Source organism: Cydia pomonella, chromosome 5 (genome assembly GCF_033807575.1).
Source record: "Cydia pomonella isolate Wapato2018A chromosome 5, ilCydPomo1, whole genome shotgun sequence".
NCBI classification, from domain to species: domain Eukaryota; kingdom Metazoa; phylum Arthropoda; class Insecta; order Lepidoptera; family Tortricidae; genus Cydia; species Cydia pomonella.
The window spans coordinates 1,228,517-1,250,332 of NC_084707.1; the positions used below are offsets into that span (position 1 = coordinate 1,228,517).

General features: G+C 37.6%; 1 protein-coding gene and 1 long non-coding RNA gene across 4 annotated transcripts; both read left to right on the top strand.

Moving 5' to 3' along the window:
- Positions 1 to 3,028: 3,028 nt before the first annotated feature.
- LOC133518371 (uncharacterized) lies at positions 3,029 to 5,721 on the top strand. 3 transcript variants are annotated; one of them, XM_061852045.1, is made up of 4 exons: positions 3,029 to 3,658; positions 4,275 to 4,546; positions 4,787 to 4,944; positions 5,412 to 5,721. In XM_061852045.1, exons 2-4 carry the CDS (start codon positions 4,327 to 4,329, stop codon positions 5,613 to 5,615), a joined length of 582 nt encoding a protein of 193 aa, XP_061708029.1. In that variant the 5' UTR covers positions 3,029 to 3,658; positions 4,275 to 4,326; the 3' UTR covers positions 5,616 to 5,721. The 3 variants fall into 3 exon arrangements, 2 of the variants coding, with proteins under 2 accessions (XP_061708029.1, XP_061708030.1); XR_009799471.1 differs by lacking the exon at positions 4,275 to 4,546; XM_061852046.1 differs by lacking the exon at positions 3,029 to 3,658 and having other exon boundaries at positions 3,695 to 4,546.
- Positions 5,722 to 19,951: 14,230 nt separating this feature from the next.
- On the top strand, positions 19,952 to 21,145 carry LOC133518370 (uncharacterized). Its single transcript, XR_009799469.1, has 2 exons — positions 19,952 to 20,023; positions 20,195 to 21,145. It is a non-coding gene; the product is annotated as an uncharacterized LOC133518370 (long non-coding RNA).
- Positions 21,146 to 21,816: the final 671 nt, after the last annotated feature.

Below are 21,816 nucleotides of genomic sequence, written 5' to 3' on the forward strand. Positions count from 1 at the left end.
CTACTACTAACTAATGGTTAATTTTCAATATGGTCAATTATAATTAACGTTCGGCCAACATTGCTTGGTATTCATAATCATAATCATTTATTGTATAATTTTATAAATTACATGTCAATTATTTACATGAGCATTTCCCATAACACCGTTATCAAAATGTGGGATTAATCGGTCTACAAACTCAAACGGTGGAAACTATTACTTTATTAAGGTTGCCAGAGCTCAACGAGGGTGGGAGGGGGTTAGGGTCGGCAAAGCGCATGTAACTCCTCTGGAGTTGCAGGCGTACATAGGCTACGGATACTGCTTACATCAGGCGGGCCGTATGCATGTTTTCCACCGACGTAGTATAAAAAAAAACTATATCCTATTTTATTTAAAGGGTTTTTGCAATTCAGGGTTTTAAAACTCTTTTTAAAACAGTACCCCTAGTGTAAATTTAGTCGATAGCGAAACGTGACGTACGCGTTTGCGTTAAGTCTCATTTTGTATGGGTTTTTGAACAGCGCGCCAAGCGGGACGTTTTGGAAAGTCAAAAATCTCATACAAAATGACACTTAACGCAAACGCGTACGTCACGTTTCGCTGTCGAAAATATTTACACTAGGGGTACAGAGAATAGGTTTTGTATTTGTAGTATTCCAACTGCCGGTAGCAGGTAGTCCGGAGTCAATGCTAGGTATTTGTTTCAATAAAAAACGTATTTTGTGTCATTATATTCAAAACGTCCCATTGGTCTATTCACTAAGCACCGACTTATGCTTTAGTTTGGCCAAGGAAAGAAATGTATGTTGAACTGTTTTTTTTTTCATACTAAGTCGGTGGCAAACAAGTATACGGCCCGCCTGATAGTTAGCAGTCTCCGTAGCCTATGTACGCCTGCATCTCCATAGGAGTTACATAGGTGTTTTGGAACACTGTTTGCAATTTTATGGTTTTATTTTAAATCAGCCTTGTTTTAGAAGTGATTACATACCTAACGTAATAAACGCCAAGTTTTAATTGAAATTCGACGTTAATTGGTGACATTTTTACACAGTGTCATTGCAATATATGCAAAGTTAGTTTAGTCAATAAAATTAAATCAATATTCGACATTTAACGTTTACGTTAATGTTTTTTTTCTTGTCTTGACATTCTTTCTCAGTTTCATTTCCAATCTCTAATTAATTGACAATAAATTACATATTATTCAATTTTTTTAATACTTATTTTTCGATTAATTACTGTAATTGATTTTTATTCTTAATTTATTATTCTTACCTGTTTAGACTATAATTATTAATTTTATTACCAGTGGTGTAATGTTTGATAAAAATTGTATTTGCATGCATAGTATAATGTTTTAATATGCCAATAGATATTGAGTGATTGAGTCCTATAGTACAGAAAGTTAATTTAATGTGTTTGTATTTGTACAGTTGCCATCAGATATATCGGAGCGGTCGAGGTGCTCAAAAATATCTGGACATGCACTCTAGCGCCTTGAATAGAGGCGTGTTCAGATATTTGTGAGCGCCTTGGCCGCTCCGATATATCTAATGGCGACTACGTATGGATATGCTTGTGGTGCCCTGCGAGATGAAATTCATTCTAATGCTGCTCCACACTACAAACCTCAATCTTCCTCCAATGGAGGGGGGATTTAAATTTTCTCGAGTCAGAGGTTTAGGGTTAGAGCCGGTGTAGCTTCATTCGACGTTCATAAGCGCATTGTAATATGCCTACTTGAATAATAAACTATCTTTATCTTAGGGTAAAACCAAAATAAACAATACCTCGCAGTCGAGTAGAAAAGTTTAGTGAACTGAATAGAACTGCCCCGAGCATGTCATCCGATCGGATGTTGTGATGCAACAACGAATCTCTAACTTCCGAAGGATTTAATGGCAGACGTGCCAGTTCAGCCCTAGGCGCATCAAATCTCATCGTTGGGTGGAAAACTATGAAAATATTTTTGTTACATAATGCGATGTTATTTAAATATTATTTATTTTATGATTTAACTCCCCTATTTTTAGAGTACGAATACGCTTGACATTTTGTTTCGGAAAACCTCAACCTCAACCTTTATTTAATATTAAAAAGTGTTTATACCTAGGTTAGAATTTGACATTGTAAATTTGTATATTCTTTATGACTGTGATTTTATTTTATTTTAGTTATAATGATATTAATTTTATTTTAATTCAATTAATTCATTTATTTCAAATTGTATATTTTAATTTGCATGCCACTAAAAATGGTGAATTGTGCTGATCCATGTTATTTTAAGTCCATCACATTGTACCTGACCATGATTCTAGCAAATAAAAACTTTGAAACTTTATAAGTTTGTTTGCCAGTAAGTTCAAATTTTTGACGAAATTGTTATTACAAAATAAAATTAATTCAGCAGCATTATTGATTTGTACAAAATTAAAATAATGCAACCATATTAGGGTATCTATTTGGCTCTTTAGAATCGCTCAATGATGACTGTTGAAAGAATAATATAGTTGCCGAAAAAACCCTTATCAAAGTATTATTTGAAAATGATGTTTTTATTCGCAATGCTGGAGATTCATAGCGCCATCTTTTGGCGGTATGAATCTATGGCGGTATGAGTATGAATCAACGGTAAACAGTAGAATGCGTTCTCTGATGGTTGTTACGGCTGTTATGTTTGGTAGGGCACAAATATTGTCATATCGTGCTGCCATATCATGAGATTTGCCATAATTATGTTTACATCTAGGTATACTTTCTACCAAAGAGCTATTGATGGTAAATAAAATGGAAAGACTAAGAGAGAAGTTACCAAAATATAGTACGCAAAAGTGGCATATACTTCAGCTGTTAAATTTGAAGCACGGATTTTTGATCAATAAATTTTTAGTTTTTACTATTGTTAGGATTAATATTTGTATCTAGCTATAGTTGTAGGACCCTAGACCCTTCCCCCCCTCCCCCCTCGTTACCTCTGGTAACCTTACTCACCGGCAGGAACAGAGTTGTTCCTATGAGTAGGGTGTAATGTTATTTGGCGTTTTCGCTTATCAAAAAAAATTGATTGTAATAGAGAGGTAAAGAAAGTACCTATACGAAAAAAACGTGCTCCTTATTTTGACATCCAAAACAGATGGCGCTGTCATATTAAAGGGAAACCAAACAAAGCTTTCTTTGAAAATCCACCTCAATTTCAAATTCTCTTTGGTCATATGTTTTGCGTACACTGATTTCTCAAACGTCAACTTTTGGCAAGTTACTGCAAAATGTATGGAGCTGTACAGCGCCATCTCGTTTACCTGTCTTAGATTTTACGTATCTTTGCGCTAATATAGTTATGACGTAACCAGACCGCATGCGCCGACCACAGCTGATTTCTATTTTGATCGACTGAGAGCTTCCACCTACATCATAGTCGTGCGCTTATTGTAAAGTGCACAATATAGAAACTGTTGTTGTTATCCCTTTCACAGTGTGTGTGTGAGAATCGTGGGTTCAAATTTCAGTCGTAATGTACACTTGTACTGTATTCATTCTTAGGACCGGATTCTTTTGGCCGAACCAATAACCCACAGCGGTGTGATGTGGCGCAGGATTACTAGGAGGGCTGACCTCAAATAAACTGGGACAATACAGAGGAAAAAGAAGAAAAGAAGAAGAAACCAAAAAGGTGACTGAAAAAAATAGAAGGTTCCTAGGTAAACTTTTTTTGGTGTAGCGATGCAAGAACTAAATACATGTATTCTTATTTTAGTGGAGTTAAAAACGTATAATAAATTCTATAATAATATGCGCAGCGGTAAGTAATTTTCGCCGGCATTCGGGAGGTGAAAAATAGTAAATAATTATTATAAAGTGTTTGGGGCAAGTGCTTATTTGTTCAATAAGGAATATTTTCAGTATGATTCTTAAATCCTCAAAGCTATATATAATATACTCATTATTACTTTACATGTTTCATTCAGCTGACACTCATGTCATGAACACACTATGAATTTCTTATTTATAATTTTATTTATTTATTTAAACTATATATGTAAATAAGCCACCAAACACTAAAATTTGACAATCCAATCACTTACTTCAAATCGTAAAAGTAAAACGAATTGCGCGTCACAGCGCTATTTACTTCAGCAGTCAAAACTCCAGCTCTCAAAATTGGGCTACAGTATAATGCACAACTTAAATATTTAGGTATCTTTACGCTAGATTCGTGTTGTGGTCTAAATACAAATTTCGAGGACAAATTACATTGCAAGCTAAATAAAGCTTGTAAAACCTTACAGATTTAAAGACGGACTAACTAAATGTCGGAACGCCAAAAGAAGCCTGCAAATCATGGCCGCAGAAGAGATAGCAACTGACTTATGGCAAACTCACGCACGACTGGACGTAGTGTTGGAACTGGTGTTCCTATGGCTGGGTGGCGTGGAGTTGGCGTGTTGTGGCGCCGCGTGCCGTGCTTGGCGTCAAGCGATCAGGCGTGCGGACGTGTGGAGATGCCTGTTGGTTCAAGCGTCTAGTGCGGATACAGTGCATGCTCTGGCTAGCATTTATGGTGAGTATTCATTCTGTTTATACCTTAATAACGCCGCCCACACGTAGTATATGGATGTGAAGGTTTTCCATAAAGTTTTTTTCTCAAGCTTTGCCTTGTGCTACACACGCTTGACGTCATGCTGTAAAAAGGCAGATGTGTGAAAGTAGCATCTATAACGCTGCATCGCGTGCAGTGTCTTCACCCGAGCTTCTAGCTAATAACATGACAACAGGACTAATAAATTTATCAATTTTTCAGATGGCGCCTGTCCATGGCGCGAGCTGTATGTATCATGTATAGCGCCGTGGCGCCGCGTGACGTGCCTGATGCCAGAGCGGCCAGCTAGACTCGCCGCTGCAGCGCTTAGCTGCGATGGAAACTTGCTTGCTATTGCAGCTGAGGACTGCTCCTTTACCGTGAGTGGTACCCCTATTTAAGGTACGAGTAGCTAACCTGGTTTTTATATTGAAGACGCTAAAATCAGAGTTAGATTCCCACTTTATCCCTCTGATCTGTAATGACGCTACGAAATTGGTACAAAACCACGATAGTTAGTAAATTAGAAGTAGTAGAATCTTAATTTTAGCCTTGACCGGTCAACGCCGTATGCGGCTCATAACGTCATATTCTAGAGAAGTGTTGCCATAATTCAATTCAAGATAGTAATACACGCACCGTACATGGCGTACACCGGGCACCAACGTCTTATTTCAATAGCTTGGCATCAGTGGCGAACGTCCAGCCAAGCGTTCGGTTCGTTGGCGCATTGAGAAAGTTCATACATAATTGCATTTTAGTAACTTGCACGCCGCGCAGTATATCCCCCGTCATGTCTCGCTTGAGCTTCCAGTTAGGTTGCATGTTAACGTCTGACTTTATCCAGATATGGGTGCTGGCGAACGGAAATTGGGCGCGTGTAGGCGCTGGTTCAGTGGCGTTAGGTTGGACTGGAGTAGTACGAGCAGAATGGGCTCCTGATGCACCACTTCTGTTACTGGCAGGATCCGCTCCGCTCTCAGCACAAAGAGGAGCGCTCGCTGTACTACGACCCCGAAATGGTAAGGTGCCCTCCCTACATCTTCTTTAGATACTACTCTGCTTTCTGCTCTAAAGGAACGATCATGATTCTTTTTCTTTTTTGTCGCATCCTCATGGCTGAGAGACGTGACGACCCTCTTCACCAGTACTTTCCAAGCCACGCATGCCCGTGAAGTTGACCACCCCAAATCGTTTGCCCGCAAATGGCATATCTATATCGTTTGTTCATCGTTAGTTCATGTTTGTTCAGTAGGTAAAATCGTAAGGACCCGATTTTAACATGCATTTTTTTTAAAAACAAAATGGGGTGGCTGTCTTCACGCTAGCCACCCCAAACCACTTTTTGTAATTTTTTTTTGTCTAAATAGCAAGATTTTCGTTAGTTCATCATTATTCAGGCATTAAAATCGTAAGGACCCGATTCCTTCATTTTTTTTTCATTTTTTTTGTGGGGTGGCTGTCTTCACGCTAGCCACCCCAAACCACTTTTTGTAATTTTTTTTGGTCTAGATAGCAAGATATTCGTTAGTTCATGTTTGTTCAGGCATTAAAATCGTAAGGACCCGATTCCTTCAATTTTTTTTTCATTTTTTTTGTGGGGTGGCTGTCTTCACGCTAGCCACCCCAAACCACTTTTTGTAATTTTTTTTGGTCTAGATAGCAAGATATTCGTTAGTTCATGTTTGTTCAGGCATTAAAATCGTAAGGACCCGATTCCTTCATTTTTTATTTTATTTTTTAAAGTGGTTTGGGGTGGCTAGCATGAAGACAGCCACCCCAAACCACTTTTTGTAAGTTTTTTTGGTCTAAATCGCAAGATATTCGTTGGTTCACGTTTGTTCAGGCATTTAAATCGTTCGGATCTCATAAAATTTGCCATAAAAAAATAAAATCGAAAAATTCATACGGAGACGCAACAAGCAATCGAGATGGATACAAACGATTCTATGGACTAAATAGAAAACTATAGACCATATATATGGTCTATAGGTTAAAACTGTAACGGTTATATAACCGTTACAGTTTTCAAAGTGGTGTAGCTGTCTTCACACTAACCACCCCAACCCGAAATCAGCCAGAGAAAAATAAAACTTGAAAATTTGAAAAAATCAACTTATGTACCTTATTCAACGGCTAAAAAAAAAAATGAGAATCGGGTCCTTACGATGTCACTTGCAGAATATCGTCAACTGACCATGTTGATTCAAGACAGATAGGTCATTTGCGGGCGTTAAAATCAGATTTGCCAGAAAAAAATAATACTTGAAAATTTGAATAACTCATTTTATGCTCCAAAGTCAAAGACTGAAAAAAATAGTCAGAGTCGGGTCCTTACGATGCCACTTGCAGAATAACGTCTTTGGACCATGCTTATTCAAGATAGATAAGTCATTTGCGGGCGTTCAAAACAGATTTGCCAGAAAAAAATAATATTTGAAAACTTTAATAACCCAACATATGCTCCCAGGTCGAAGACTGCAAAAAATAGTCAGAGTCGGGTCCTTACGATGCCACTTGCAGAATATCGCCAATGGATCATGTTTATTTAAGGCAGATAAGTCATTTGCGGGCGCTCAAAACAGATTTGCCAGAAAAAAATAATATTTGAAAACTTTAATAACCCAACATATGCTCCTAGGTCGAAGGCTGAAAAAAATAGACAGAGTCGGGTCTTTACGATGCCACTCACAGAATTTCGTAACTAGATCATGCTTATTCAAGGTAGATAAGTCATTTGCGGGCGCTCAAAACAGATTTGCCAGAAAAAAATAATATTTGTAAACTTTAATAACCCAACATATGCTCCTAGGTCGAAGGCTGAAAAAAATAGTCAGAGTCGGGTCCTTACGAAGCTACTTGCAGACTATCGTCACTGGATTATGTTTATTCAAGGCACATAAGTCATTAGCGGGCGTTAAAAACAGATTTGCCAGAAAAAAATAATATTTGAAAACTTTAATAACCCAACATATGCTCCTAGGTCGAAGGCTGAAAAAAATAGTCAGAGTCGGGTCCTTACGATGCCACTTGCAGAATATCATCATTGAATCAAGCTTATTCAAGGCAGATAAGTCATTTGCGGGCGCTCAAAACAGATTTGCCAGAAAAAAATAATATTTGAAAACTTTAATAACCCAACATATGCTCCTAGGTCGAAGGCTGAAAAAAATAGTCACAGTCGGGTCCTTACGATGCCACTCACAGAATGTCGTAACTAAATCATGCTTATTCAAGGTAGATAAGTAATTTGCGGGCGCTCAAAACAGATTTGCCAGAAAAAAATAATATTTGAAAACTTTAATAACCCAACATATGCTCCTAGGTCGAAGGCTGAAAAAAATAGTCAGAGTCAGGTCCTTACGATGCCACTTGCAGAATATCGTCACTAGACTATGGTTATTCAAGGAAGATAAGTCATTTGCGGGCGCTCGAAACAGATTTGCCAGAAAAAAATAATATTTGAAAACTTTAATAACCCAACATATGCTCCTAGGTCGAAGGCTGAAAAAAATAGTCAGAGTCGGGTCCTTACGAAGTTACTTGCAGACTATCGTCACTGGATTATGCTTATTCAAGGCACATAAGTCATTAGCGGGCGCTCAAAACAGATTTGCCAGAAAAAAATAATATTTGAAAACTTTAATAACCCAACATATGCTCCTAGGTCGAAGGCTGAAAAAAATAGTCAGAGTCGGGTCCTTACGATGCCACTTGCAGAATATCATCATTGAATTAAGCTTATTCAAGGCAGATAAGTCATTTGCGGGCGCTCAAAACACATTTGCCAGAAAAAAATAATATTTGAAAACTTTAATAACCCAACATATGCTCCTAGGTCGAAGGCTGAAAAAAATAGTCAGAGTCGGGTCCTTACGATGCCACTCACAGAATGTCGTAATTAAATCATGCTTATTCAAGGTAAATAAGTCATTTGCGGGCACTCAAAACAGATTTGCCAGAAAAAAATAATATTTGAAAACTTTAATAACCCAACATATGCTCCTAGGTCGAAGGCTGAAAAAAATAGTCAGAGTCGGGTCCTTACGATGCCACTCACAGAATGTCGTAACTACATCATGCTTATTCAAGGTAGATAAGTTATTTGCGGGCGCTCAAAACAGATTTGCCAGAAAAAAATAATATTTGAAAACTTTAATAACCCAACATATGCTCCTAGGTCGAAGGCTGAAAAAAATAGTCAGAGTCGGGTCCTTACGATGCCACTTGCAGAATGTCATCAATGAATCAAGTTCATTCACGGCAGATAAGTCATTTGCGGGCGCTCGAAACAGATTTGCCAAAAAAAATAAAATTTGAAAACTTTAATAACCCAACATATGCTCCTAGGTCGAAGGCTGAAAAAAATAGTCAGAGTCGGGTCCTTACGATGCCACTCACAGAATGTTGTAACTAGATCATGTTTATTCAAGGTAGATAAGTCATTTGCGGGCGCTTAAAACAGATTTCCCAGAAAAAAATAATATTTGAAAACATTAATAACCCAACATATGCTCCTAGGTCGAAGGCTGAAAAAAATAGTCAGAGTCGGGTCCTTACGATGCCACTTGCAGAATGTCATCAACAAATCAAGTTCATTCACGGCAAATAAGTCATTTGCGGGCGCTCGAAACAGATTTGCCAGAAAAAAATAATATTTTAAAACTTTAATAACCTAACATATGCTCCTAGGTCGAAGGATGAAAAAAATAGTCAGAGTCGGGTCCTTACGATGCCACTCACAGAATGTTGTAACTAGATCATGTTTATTCAAGGTAGATAAGTCATTTGCGGGCGCTGAAAACAGATTTGCCAGAAAAAAATAATATTTGAAAACATTAATAACCCAACATATGCTCCTAGGTCGAAGGCTGAAAAAAATAGACAGAGTCGGGTCCTTACGAAACTACTTGCAGACTATCGTCACTGGATTATACTTATTCAAGGCACATAAGTCGTTTGCGGGCGCTCAAAACAGATTTGCCAGAAAAAAATAATATTTGAAAACTTTAATAACCTAACATATGCTCCTAGGTCGAAGGCTGAAAAAAATAGTCAGAGTCGGGTCCTTACGATGCCACTCACAGAATGTCGTAACTAGATCATGCTTATTCATGGTAGATAAGTCATTTGCGGGCGCTCAAAACAGATTTGCCAGAAAAAAAAAATATTTGAAAACTTTAATAACCCAACATATGCTCCTAGGTCGAAGGCTGAAAAAAATAGTCAGAGTCGGGTCCTTACGATGCCACTTGCAGAATATCATCAATGAATCAAGCTCATTCAAGGCAGATAAGTCATTTGCGGGCGCTCGAAACAGATTTGCCAGAAAAAAATAATATTTGAAAACTTTAATAACCCAACATATGCTCCTAGGTCGAAGGCTGAAAAAAATAGACAGAGTCGGGTCCTTACGATGCCACTCACAGAATGTTGTAACTAGATCATGTTTATTCAAGGTAGATAAGTCATTTGCGGGCGCTCAAAACAGATTTGCCAGAAAAAAATAATATTTGAAAACATTAATAACCCAACATATGCTCCTAGGTCGAAGGCTGAAAAAAATAGTCAGAGTCGGGTCCTTACGATGCCACTTGCAGAATATCATCATTAAATCAAGCATATTCAAAGCAGATAAGTCATTTGCGGGCGCTCGAAACAGATTTGCCAGAAAAAAAATTATTTGAAAACTTTAATAACCCAACATATGCTCCTAGGTCGAAGGCTGAAAAAAATAGTCAGAGTCGGGTCCTTACGATGCCACTCACAGAATGTCGTAATTAAATCATGCTTATTCAAGGTAGATAAGTAATTTGCGGGCACTCAAACCAGATTTGCCAGAAAAAAATAATATTTGAAAACTTTAATAACCCAACATATGCTCCTAGGTCGAAGGCTGAAAAAAATAGTCAGAGTCGGGTCCTTACGATGCCACTCACAGAATGTCGTAACTACATCATGCTTATTCAAGGTAGATAAGTAATTTGCGGGCGCTCAAAACAGATTTGCCAGAAAAAAATAATATTTGAAAACTTTAATAACCCAACATATGCTCCTAGGTCGAAGGCTGAAAAAAATAGTCAGAGTCGGGTCCTTACGATGCCACTTGCAGAATGTCATCAATGAATCAAGTTCATTCACAGCAGATAAGTCGTTTGCGGGTGCTCGAAACAGATTTGCCAAAAAAAATAAAATTTGAAAACTTTAATAACCCAACATATGCTCCTAGGTCGAAGGCTGAAAAAAATAGTCAGAGTCGGGTCCTTACGATGCCACTCACAGAATGTTGTAACTAGATCATGTTTATTCAAGGTAGATAAGTCATTTGCGGGCGCTTAAAACAGATTTCCCAGAAAAAAATAATATTTGAAAACATTAATAACCCAACATATGCTCCTAGGTCGAAGGCTGAAAAAAATAGACAGAGTCGGGTCCTTACGAAACTACTTGCAGACTATCGTCACTGGATTATACTTATTCAAGGCACATAAGTCATTTGCGGGCGCTCAAAACAGATTTGCCAGAAAAAAATAATATTTGAAAACTTTAATAACCTAACATATGCTCCTAGGTCGAAGGCTGAAAAAAATAGTCAGAGTCGGGTCCTTACGATGCCACTCACAGAATGTCGTAACTAGATCATGCTTATTCATGGTAGATAAGTCATTTGCGGGCGCTCAAAACAGATTTGCCAGAAAAAACTAATATTTGAAAACTTTAATAACCCAACATATGCTACTAGGTCGAAGGCTGAAAAAAATAGTCAGAGTCGGGTCCTTACGATGCCACTTGCAGAATATCATCAATGAATCAAGCTTATTCAAGACAGATAAGTCATTTGCGGGCGCTCGAAACAGATTTGTCAGAAAAAAATAATATTTGAAAACTTTAATAACCCAACATATGCTCCTAGGTCGAAGGCTGAAAAAAATAGTCAGAGTCGGGTCCTTACGATGCCACTCACAGAATGTCGTAACTACATCATGCTTATTCAAGGTAGATAAGTTATTTGCGGGCGCTCGAAACAGATTTGCCAGAAAAAAATAATATTTGAAAACTTTAATAACCTAACATATGCTCCTAGGTCGAAGGATGAAAAAAATAGTCAGAGTCGGGTCCTTACGATGCCACTCACAGAATGTTGTAACTAGATCATGTTTATTCAAGGCAGATAAGTCATTTGCGGGCGCTGAAAACAGATTTGCCAGAAAAAAATAATATTTGAAAACATTAATAACCCAACATATGCTCCTAGGTCGAAAGCTGAAAAAAATAGACAGAGTCGGGTCCTTACGAAACTACTTGCAGACTATCGTCACTGGATTATACTTATTCAAGGCACATAAGTCATTTGCGGGCGCTCAAAACAGATTTGCCAGAAAAAAATAATATTTGAAAACTTTAATAACCCAACATATGCTCCTAGGTCGAAGGCTGAAAAAAATTGTCAGAGTCGGGTCCTTACGATGCCACTCACAGAATGTCGTAACTAGATCATGCTTATTCATGGTAGATAAGTCATTTGCGGGCGCTCAAAACAGATTTGCCAGAAAAAAATAATATTTGAAAACTTTAATAACCCAACATATGCTCCTAGGTCGAAGGCTGAAAAAAATAGTCAGAGTCGGGTCCTTACGATGCCACTCACAGAATGTCGTAACTAGATCATGCTTATTCAAGGTAGATAAGTAATTTGCGGGCGCTCAAAACAGATTTGCCAGAAAAAAATAATATTTGAAAACTTTAATAACCCAACATATGCTCCTAGGTCGAAGGCTGAAAAAAATAGTCAGAGTCAGGTCCTTACGATGCCACTTGCAGAATATCGTCACTAGAAAATGGTTATTCAAGGAAGATAAGTCATTTGCGGGCGCTCGAAACAGATTTGCAGAAAAAAATAATATTTGAAAACTTTAATAACCCAACATATGCTCCTAGGTCGAAGGCTGAAAAAAATAGACTGAGTCGGGTCCTTACGAAGTTACTTGCAGACTATCGTCACTGGATTATGCTTATTCAAGGCACATAAGTCATTAGCGGGCGCTCAAAACAGATTTGCCAGAAAAAAATAATATTTGAAAACTTTAATAACCCAACATATGCTCCTAGGTCGAAGGCTGAAAAAAATAGTCAGAGTCGGGTCCTTACGATGCCACTCACAGAATGTCGTAATTAAATCATGCTTATTTAAGGTAAATAAGTCATTTGCGGGCACTCAAAACAGATTTGCCAGAAAAAAATAATATTTGAAAACTTTAATAACCCAACATATGCTCCTAGGTCGAAGGCTGAAAGAAATAGTCAGAGTCGGGTCCTTACGATGCCACTCACAGAATGTCGTAACTACATCATGCTTATTCAAGGTAGATAAGTAATTTGCGGGCGCTCAAAACAGATTTGCCAGAAAAAAATAATATTTGAAAACTTTAATAACCCAACATATGCTCCTAGGTCGAAGGCTGAAAAAAATAGTCAGAGTCAGGTCCTTACGATGCCACTTGCAGAATATCGTCACTAGACTATGGTTATTCAAGGAAGATAAGTCATTTGCGGGCGCTCGAAACAGATTTGCCAGAAAAAAATAATATTTGAAAACTTTAATAACCCAACATATGCTCCTAGGTCGAAGGCTGAAAAAAATAGTCAGAGTCGGGTCCTTACGATGCCACTCACAGAATGTCGTAACTAGATCATGCTTATTCAAGATAGATAAGTAATTTGCGGGCGCTCAAAACAGATTTGCCAGAAAAAAATAATATTTGAAAACATTAATAACCCAACATATGCTCCTAGGTCGAAGGCTGAAAAAAATAGTCAGAGTCGGGTCCTTACGATGCCACTCACAGAATGTCGTAACTAGATCATGCTTATTCAAGGTAGATAAGTAATTTGCGGGCGCTCAAAACAGATTTGCCAGAAAAAAATAATATTTGAAAACTTTAATAACCCAACATATGCTCCTAGGTCGAAGGCTGAAAAAAATAGTCAGAGTCAGGTCCTTACGATGCCACTTGCAGAATATCGTCAATGAATCAAGCTTATTCAAGGCAGATAAGTCATTTGCGGGCGCTCAAAACAGATTTGCCAGAAAAAAAATATATTTGAAAACTTTAATAACCCAACATATGCTCCTAGGTCGAAGGCTGAAAAAAATAGACAGAGTCGGGTCCTTACGAAACTACTTGCAGACTATCGTCACTGGATTATACTTATTCAAGGCACATAAGTCATTTGCGGGCGCTCAAAACAGATTTGCCAGAAAAAAATAATATTTGAAAACTTTAATAACCTAACATATGCTCCTAGGTCGAAGGCTGAAAAAAATAGTCAGAGTCGGGTCCTTACGATGCCACTCACAGAATGTCGTAACTAGATCATGCTTATTCATGGTAGATAAGTCATTTGCGGGCGCTCAAAACAGATTTGCCAGAAAAAAATAATATTTGAAAACTTTAATAACCCAACATATGCTCCTAGGTCGAAGGCTGAAAAAAATAGTCAGAGTCGGGTCCTTACGATGCCACTTGCAGAATATCATCAATGAATCCAGCTCATTAAGGCAGATAAGTCATTTGCGGGCGCTCGAAACAGATTTGCCAGAAAAAAATAATATTTGAAAACTTTAATAACCCAACATATGCTCCTAGGTCGAAGGCTGAAAAAAATAGACAGAGTCGGGTCCTTACGATGCCACTCACAAAATGTTGTAACTAGATCATGTTTATTCAAGGTAGATAAGTCATTTGCGGGCGCTCAAAACAGATTTGCCAGAAAAAAATAATATTTGAAAACATTAATAACCCAACATATGCTCCTAGGTCGAAGGCTGAAAAAAATAGTCAGAGTCGGGTCCTTACGATGCCACTTGCAGAATATCATCATTGAATCAAGCTTATTCAAAGCAGATAAGTCATTTGCGGGCGCTCGAAACAGATTTGCCAGAAAAAAAATTATTTGAAAACTTTAATAACCTAACATATGCTCCTAGGTCGAAGGCTGAAAAAAATAGTCAGAGTCGGGTCCTTACGATGCCACTCACAGAATGTCGTAACTAGATCATGCTTATTCATGGTAGATAAGTCATTTGCGGGCGTTCAAAACAGATTTGCCAGAAAAAAATAATATTTGAAAACTTTAATAACCCAACATATGCTCCTAGGTCGAAGGCTGAAAAAAATAGTCAGAGTCGGGTCCTTACGATGCCACTTGCAGAATATCATCATTAAATCAAGCATATTCAAGGCAGATAAGTCATTTGCGGGCGCTCGAAACAGATTTGCCAGAAAAAAAATTATTTGAAAACTTTAATAACCCAACATATGCTCCTAGGTCGAAGGCTGAAAAAAATAGTCAGAGTTGGGTCCTTACGATGCCACTCACAGAATGTCGTAATTAGATCATGCTTATTCAAGGTAGATAAGTCATTTGCGGGCACTCAAAACAGATTTGCCAGAAAAAAATAATATTTGAAAACTTTAATAACCCAACATATCCTCCTAGGTCGAAGGCTGAAAAAAATAGTCAGAGTCGGGTCCTTACGATGCCACTAACAGAATGTCGTAAATAGGTCATGCTTATTCAAGGTAGATAAGTAATTTGCGGGCGCTCAAAACAGATTTGCCAGAAAAAAATAATATTTGAAAACTTTAATAACCCAACATATGCTCCTAGGTCGAAGGCTGAAAAAAATAGTCAGAGTCGGGTCCTTACGATGCCACTCACAGAATGTCGTAACTAGATCATGCTCATTCAAGGTAGATAAGTCATTTGCGGGCGCTTGAAACAGATTTGCCAGAAAAAAATTATATTTGAAAACTTTAATAACCCAACATATGCTCCTAGGTCGAAGGCTGAAAAAAATAGTCAGAGTCGGGTCCTTACGATGCCACTTGCAGAATATCATCATTGAATCAAGCTTATTCAAGGCAGATAAGTCATTTGCGGGCGCTCAAAACAGATTTGCCAGAAAAAAATAATATTTGAAAACTTTAATAACCCAACATATGCTCCTAGGTCGAAGGCTGAAAAAAATAGTCAGAGTCGGGTCCTTACGATGCCACTCACAGAATGTCGTAACTAGATCATGCTTATTCAAGGTAGATAAGTAATTTGCGGGCGCTCAAAACAGATTTGCCAGAAAAAAATAATATTTGATAACATTAATAACCCAACATATGCTCCTAGGTCGAAGGCTGAAAAAAATAGTCAGAGTCGGGTCCTTACGATGCCACTCACAGAATGTCGTAACTAGATCATGCTTATTCAAGGTAGATAAGTAAATTGCGGGCGCTCAAAACAGATTTGCCAGAAAAAAATAATATTTGAAAACTTTAATAACCCAACATATGCTCCTAGGTCGAAGGCTGAAAAAAATAGTCAGAGTCAGGTCCTTACGATGCCACTTGCAGAATATCGTCAATGAATCAAGCTTATTCAAGGCAGATAAGTTATTTGCGGGCGCTCAAAACAGATTTGCCAGAAAAAAAAAATATTTGAAAACTTTAATAACCCAACATATGCTCCTAGGTCAAAGGCTGAAAAAAATAGTCGGAGTCGGGTCCTTACGATGCCACTCACAGAATGTCGTAACTAGATCATGCTTATTCAAGGTAGATAAGTAATTTGCGGGCGCTCAAAACAGATTTGCCAGAAAAAAATAATATTTGAAAACTTTAATAACCCAACATATGCTCCTAGGTCGAAGGCTGAAAAAAATAGTCAGAGTCGGGTCCTTACGATGCCACTTGCAGCATGTCATCAATGAATCAAGTTCATTCACGGCAGATAAGTAATTTGCGGGCGCTCGAAACAGATTTGCCAGAAAAAAATAATATTTGAAAACTTTAATAACCCAACATATGCTCCTAGGTCGAAGGCTGAAAAAAATAGTCAGAGTCGGGTCCTTACGATGCCACTCACAGAATGTTGTAACTAGATCATGTTTATTCAAGGTAGATAAGTAATTTGCGGGCGCTCAAAACAGATTTGCCAGAAAAAAATAATATTTGAAAACATTAATAACCCAACATATGCTCCTAGGTCAAAGGCTGAAAAAAATAGTCAGAGTCGGGTCCTTACGATGCCACTCACAGAATGTCGTAACTAGATCATGCTTATTCAAGGTAGATAAGTAATTTGCGGGCGCTCAAAACAGATTTGCCAGAAAAAAATAATATTTGAAAACTTTAATAACCCAACATATGCTCCTAGTTCGAAGGCTGAAAAAAATAGTCAGAGTCGGGTCCTTACGATGCCACTTGCAGAATGTCATCACTGAATCAAGCTTATTCACGGCAGATAAGTAATTTGCGGGCGCTCGAAACAGATTTGCCAGAAAAAAATAATATTTGAAAACTTTAATAACCCAACATATGCTCCTAGGTCGAAGGCTGAAAAAAATTGTCAGAGTCGGGTCCTTACGAAGCTACTTGCAGACTATCGTCACTAGATTATGCTTATTCAAGGCACGTAAGTCATTAGCGGGCGCTCAAAACAGATTTGCCAGAAAAAAATAATATTTGAAAACTTTAATAACCCAACATATGCTCCTAGGTCGAAGGCTGAAAAAAATAGTCAGAGTCGGGTCCTTACGATGCCACTCACAGAATGTCGTAACTAAATCATGCTTATTCAAGGTAGATAAGTCATTTGCGGGCGCTCAAAACAGATTTGCCAGAAAAAAATAATATTTGAAAACTTTAATAACCCAACATATGCTCCTAGGTCAAAGGCTGAAAAAAATAGTCAGAGTCGGGTCCTTACGATGCCACTCACAGAATGTCGTAACTAGATCATGCTTATTCAAGGTAGATAAGTAATTTGCGGGCGCTCAAAACAGATTTGCCAGAAAAAAATAATATTTGAAAACTTTAATAACCCAACATATGCTCCTAGGTCGAAGGCTGAAAAAAATAGTCAAAGTCGGGTTCTTACGATGCCACTTACAGAATATCATCAATGAATCAAGCTCATTCAAGGCAGATAAGTCATTTGCGGGCGCTCGAAACAGATTTGCCAGAAAAAAATAATATTTGAAAACTTTAATAACCCAACATATGCTCCTAGGTCGAAGACTGAAAAAAATAGTCAGAGTCGGGTCCTTACGATGCTACTTGCAGAATATCATCAATGAATCAAGCTTATTCAAGGCAGATAAGTCATTTGCGGGCGCTCGAAACAGATTTGCCAGAAAAAAATAATATTTGAAAACTTAAATAACCTAACATATGCTCCTAGGTCGAAGGCTGAAAAAAATAGTCAGAGTCGGGTCCTTACGATGCCACTCACAGAATGTCGTAACTAGATCATGCTTATTCATGGTAGATAAGTCATTTGCGGGCGTTCAAAACAGATTTGCCAGAAAAAAATAATATTTGAAAACTTTAATAACCCAACATATGCTCCTAGGTCGAAGGCTGAAAAAAATAGTCAGAGTCGGGTCCATACGATGCCACTTGCAGACTATCATCAATGAATCAAGCTTATTCAAGGCAGATAAGTCATTTGCGGGCGCTCGAAACAGATTTGCCAGAAAAAAATAATATTTGAAAACTTTAATAACCCAACATATGCTCCTAGGTCGAAGGCTGAAAAAAATAGTCAGAGTCGGGTCCTTACGATGCCACTCACAGAATGTCGTAACTAAATCATGCTTATTCAAGGTAGATAAGTCATTTGCGGGCGCTCAAAACAGATTTGCCAGAAAAAAATAATATTTGAAAACTTTAATAACCCAACATATGCTCCTAGGTCGAAGGCTGAAAAAAATAGTCAGAGTCGGGTCCTTACGATGCCACTCACAGAATATCGTAACTAGATCATGCTTATTCAAGGTAGATAAGTAATTTGCGGGCGCTCAAAACAGATTTGCCAGAAAAAAATAATATTTGAAAACTTTAATAACCCAACATATGCTCCTAGGTCGAAGGCTGAAAAAAATAGTCAGAGTCGGGTCCTTACGATGCCACTTGCAGAATATCATCAATGAATCAAGCTTATTCAAGGCAGATAAGTAATTTGCGGGCGCTCAAAACAGATTTGCCAGAAAAAAATAATATTTGAAAACTTTAATAACCCAACATATGCTCCTAGGTCGAAGGCTGAAAAAAATAGTCAGAGTCGGGTCCTTACGATGCTACTCACAGAATGTTGTAACTAGATCATGTTAATTCAAAGTAGATAAGTCATTTGCGGGCGCTCAAAACAGATTTGCCAGAAAAAAATAATATTTGAAAACATTAATAACCCAACATATGCTCCTAGGTCGAAGGCTGAAAAAAATAGACAGAGTCGGGTCCTTACGAAACTACTTGCAGACTATCGTCACTGGATTATACTTATTCAAGGCACATAAGTCATTTGCGGGCGCTCAAAACAGATTTGCCAGAAAAAAATAATATTTGAAAACTTAAATAACCTAACATATGCTCCTAGGTCGAAGGCTGAAAAAAATAGTCAGAGTCGGGTCCTTACGATGCCACTCACAGAATGTCGTAACTAGATCATGCTTATTCATGGTAGATAAGTCATTTGCGGGCGTTCAAAACAGATTTGCCAGAAAAAAATAATATTTGAAAACTTTAATAACCCAACATATGCTCCTAGGTCGAAGGCTGAAAAAAATAGTCAGAGTCGGGTCCATACGATGCCACTTGCAGACTATCATCAATGAATCAAGCTTATTCAAGGCAGATAAGTCATTTGCGGGCGCTCGAAACAGATTTGCCAGAAAAAAAAAATATTTGAAAACTTTAATAACCCAACATATGCTCCTAGGTCGAAAGCTGAAAAAAATACTCAGAGTCGGGTCCTTACGATGCCACTCACAGAATGTTGTAACTAGATCATGTTTATTCAAGGCACATAAGTCATTTGCGGGCGTTTTAAACAGATTTGCCAGAAAAAAATAATATTTGAAAACTTTAATAACCTAACATATGCTCCTAGGTCGAAGGCTGAAAAAAATAGTCAGAGTCGGATCCTTACGATGCCACTTGCAGAATATCATCAATGAATCAAGCTTATTTAAGGCAGATGAGTCATTTGCGGGCGCTCAAAACAGATTTGCCAGAAAAAAATAATATTTGAAAACTATAATAACCTAACATATGCTCCTAGGTCGAAGGCTGAAAAAAATAGTCAGAGTCGGATCCTTACGATGCCACTTGCAGAATATCATCAATGAATCAAGCTTATTCAAGGCAGATGAGTCATTTGCGGGCGCTCGAAACAGATTTGCCAGAAAAAAATAATATTTGAAAATTTTAATAACCCAACATATGCTCCTAGGTCGAAGGCTGAAAAAAATAGTCAAAGTCGGGTCCTTACGATGCCACTTACAGAATATCATCAATGAATCAAGCTCATTCAAGGCAGATAAGTCATTTGCGGGCGCTCGAAACAGATTTGCCAGAAAAAAATAATATTTGAAAACTTTAATAACCCAACATATGCTCCTAGGTCGAAGACTGAAAAAAATAGACAGAGTCGGGTCCTTACGAAGCTACTTGCAGACTATCATCAATGAATCAAGCTTATTCAAGGCAGATAAGTCATTTGCGGGCGCTCGAAACAGATTTGCCAGAAAAAAATAATATTTGAAAACTTTAATAACCTAACATATGCTCCTAGGTCGAAGGCTGAAAAAAATAGTCAGAGTCGGGTCCTTACGATGCCACTTGCAGAATATCATCACTGAATCAAGCCATTTCAAGGCAGATAAGTCATTTGCGGGCACTCGAAACAGATTTGCCAGAAAAAAATAATATTTGAAAACTTTAATAACCCAACATATGGTCCTAGGTCGAAGGCTGAAAAAAATAGTCAGAGTCGGGTGCTTACGATGCTACTTGCAGAATATCGTCAATGGACTATGCTAGGCCGTCTAGATTGTTCAAAAACTGAGAAAAATGCATATTATCCACATAGGGGGAAAAGTAATCAGATGCAAATCCTTATGTTAGCTGGTGGAATTGACTTTTACATGATGATTTTGAATGATACATTTTTTATTAAGTACGTTTATTTGGTTTGAATTTTTGGTATTTCATAGTTAGTATTTTCTTCGGATTGGTGTGGTGAAAATTTGTTGTTTCACTCGGAGGCAATGTTTGTTTAACCGCTCGTGCTAATATTGATACCCGAGCAAGTGAAAGATTCATATTTGAACCACGAGTGTACCCCCTTGTAAAACAAATAACTATTTCTATTTCACCAAATTTCAGCATATTATCGTTAACAATATTTAAAAAGTATAAAAAAGCGGCCAAGTGCGAGTCGGACTCGCCCATGAAGGGTTCCGTACCATTTATGACGTATTAAAAAAACTACTTATTAGATCTTGTTCAAACCAATTTTCGGTGGAAGTTTGCATTGTAATGTATATCATATATTTTTTAAGATTTTTCATTCTGTTATTTTAGAAGTTACAGGGGGGGGGGGCACACATTTTTTCACTTTGGAAGTGTCTCTCGCGCAAACTATTCAGTTTAGAAAAAAATTATATTAGAAACCTAAATATCATTTTTTAAGACCTATCCCCGACACGTATGAGTTTTATGAATTTTTTTTTTTTAATTTTATGACGTATATAAAAAAAACTACTTACTAGATCTCGTTCAAACTAATTTTCCGTGGAATTTTGCATGGCAATGTATACCATATATTCTTTTTAGATTTTACATTCTGTCATTTTAGAAGTTACGGGGGGGGGGGGGGGGGGGGGGGGGGGGACACATTTTAACACTTTGGAAGTGTCTCTCGCGCAAACTATTCAGCTTAGAAAAAAATTATTTTCGAAGCCTCAATATCATTTTTGAAGACCTATCCCTAGATACCCCACACGTATGGGTTTGATGTAAAAAAGATTTTTTTAGTTTAGTTTCAGTTCTAAGTATGGGGAACCCCCCAAAATGTTATTGTTTTTTTTTGTCTATTTTTGTGTAAAAATCTTAATGCGGGTTCATAGAATACAGATCTACTTACCAAGTTTGAACAGTATAGCTCTTATAGTTTCTGTGTCTTAAAGTGGCTGTGACATAATCGGACAGACAGACGGACATGACGAATCTATAAGGGTTCCGTTTTTTGCTATTTGGCTACGGAACCCTTAAATGGTTTATATGGAAAAATATTAAACATTGAACATTTTGGCAATTAGAGAAAAAGTATTTTTTACATTTCAAATATTGTTAAAGTCTGACCAGGAATGATCACGCACCATATTGCGGAATTTCATTGGAACTAAATTTTTC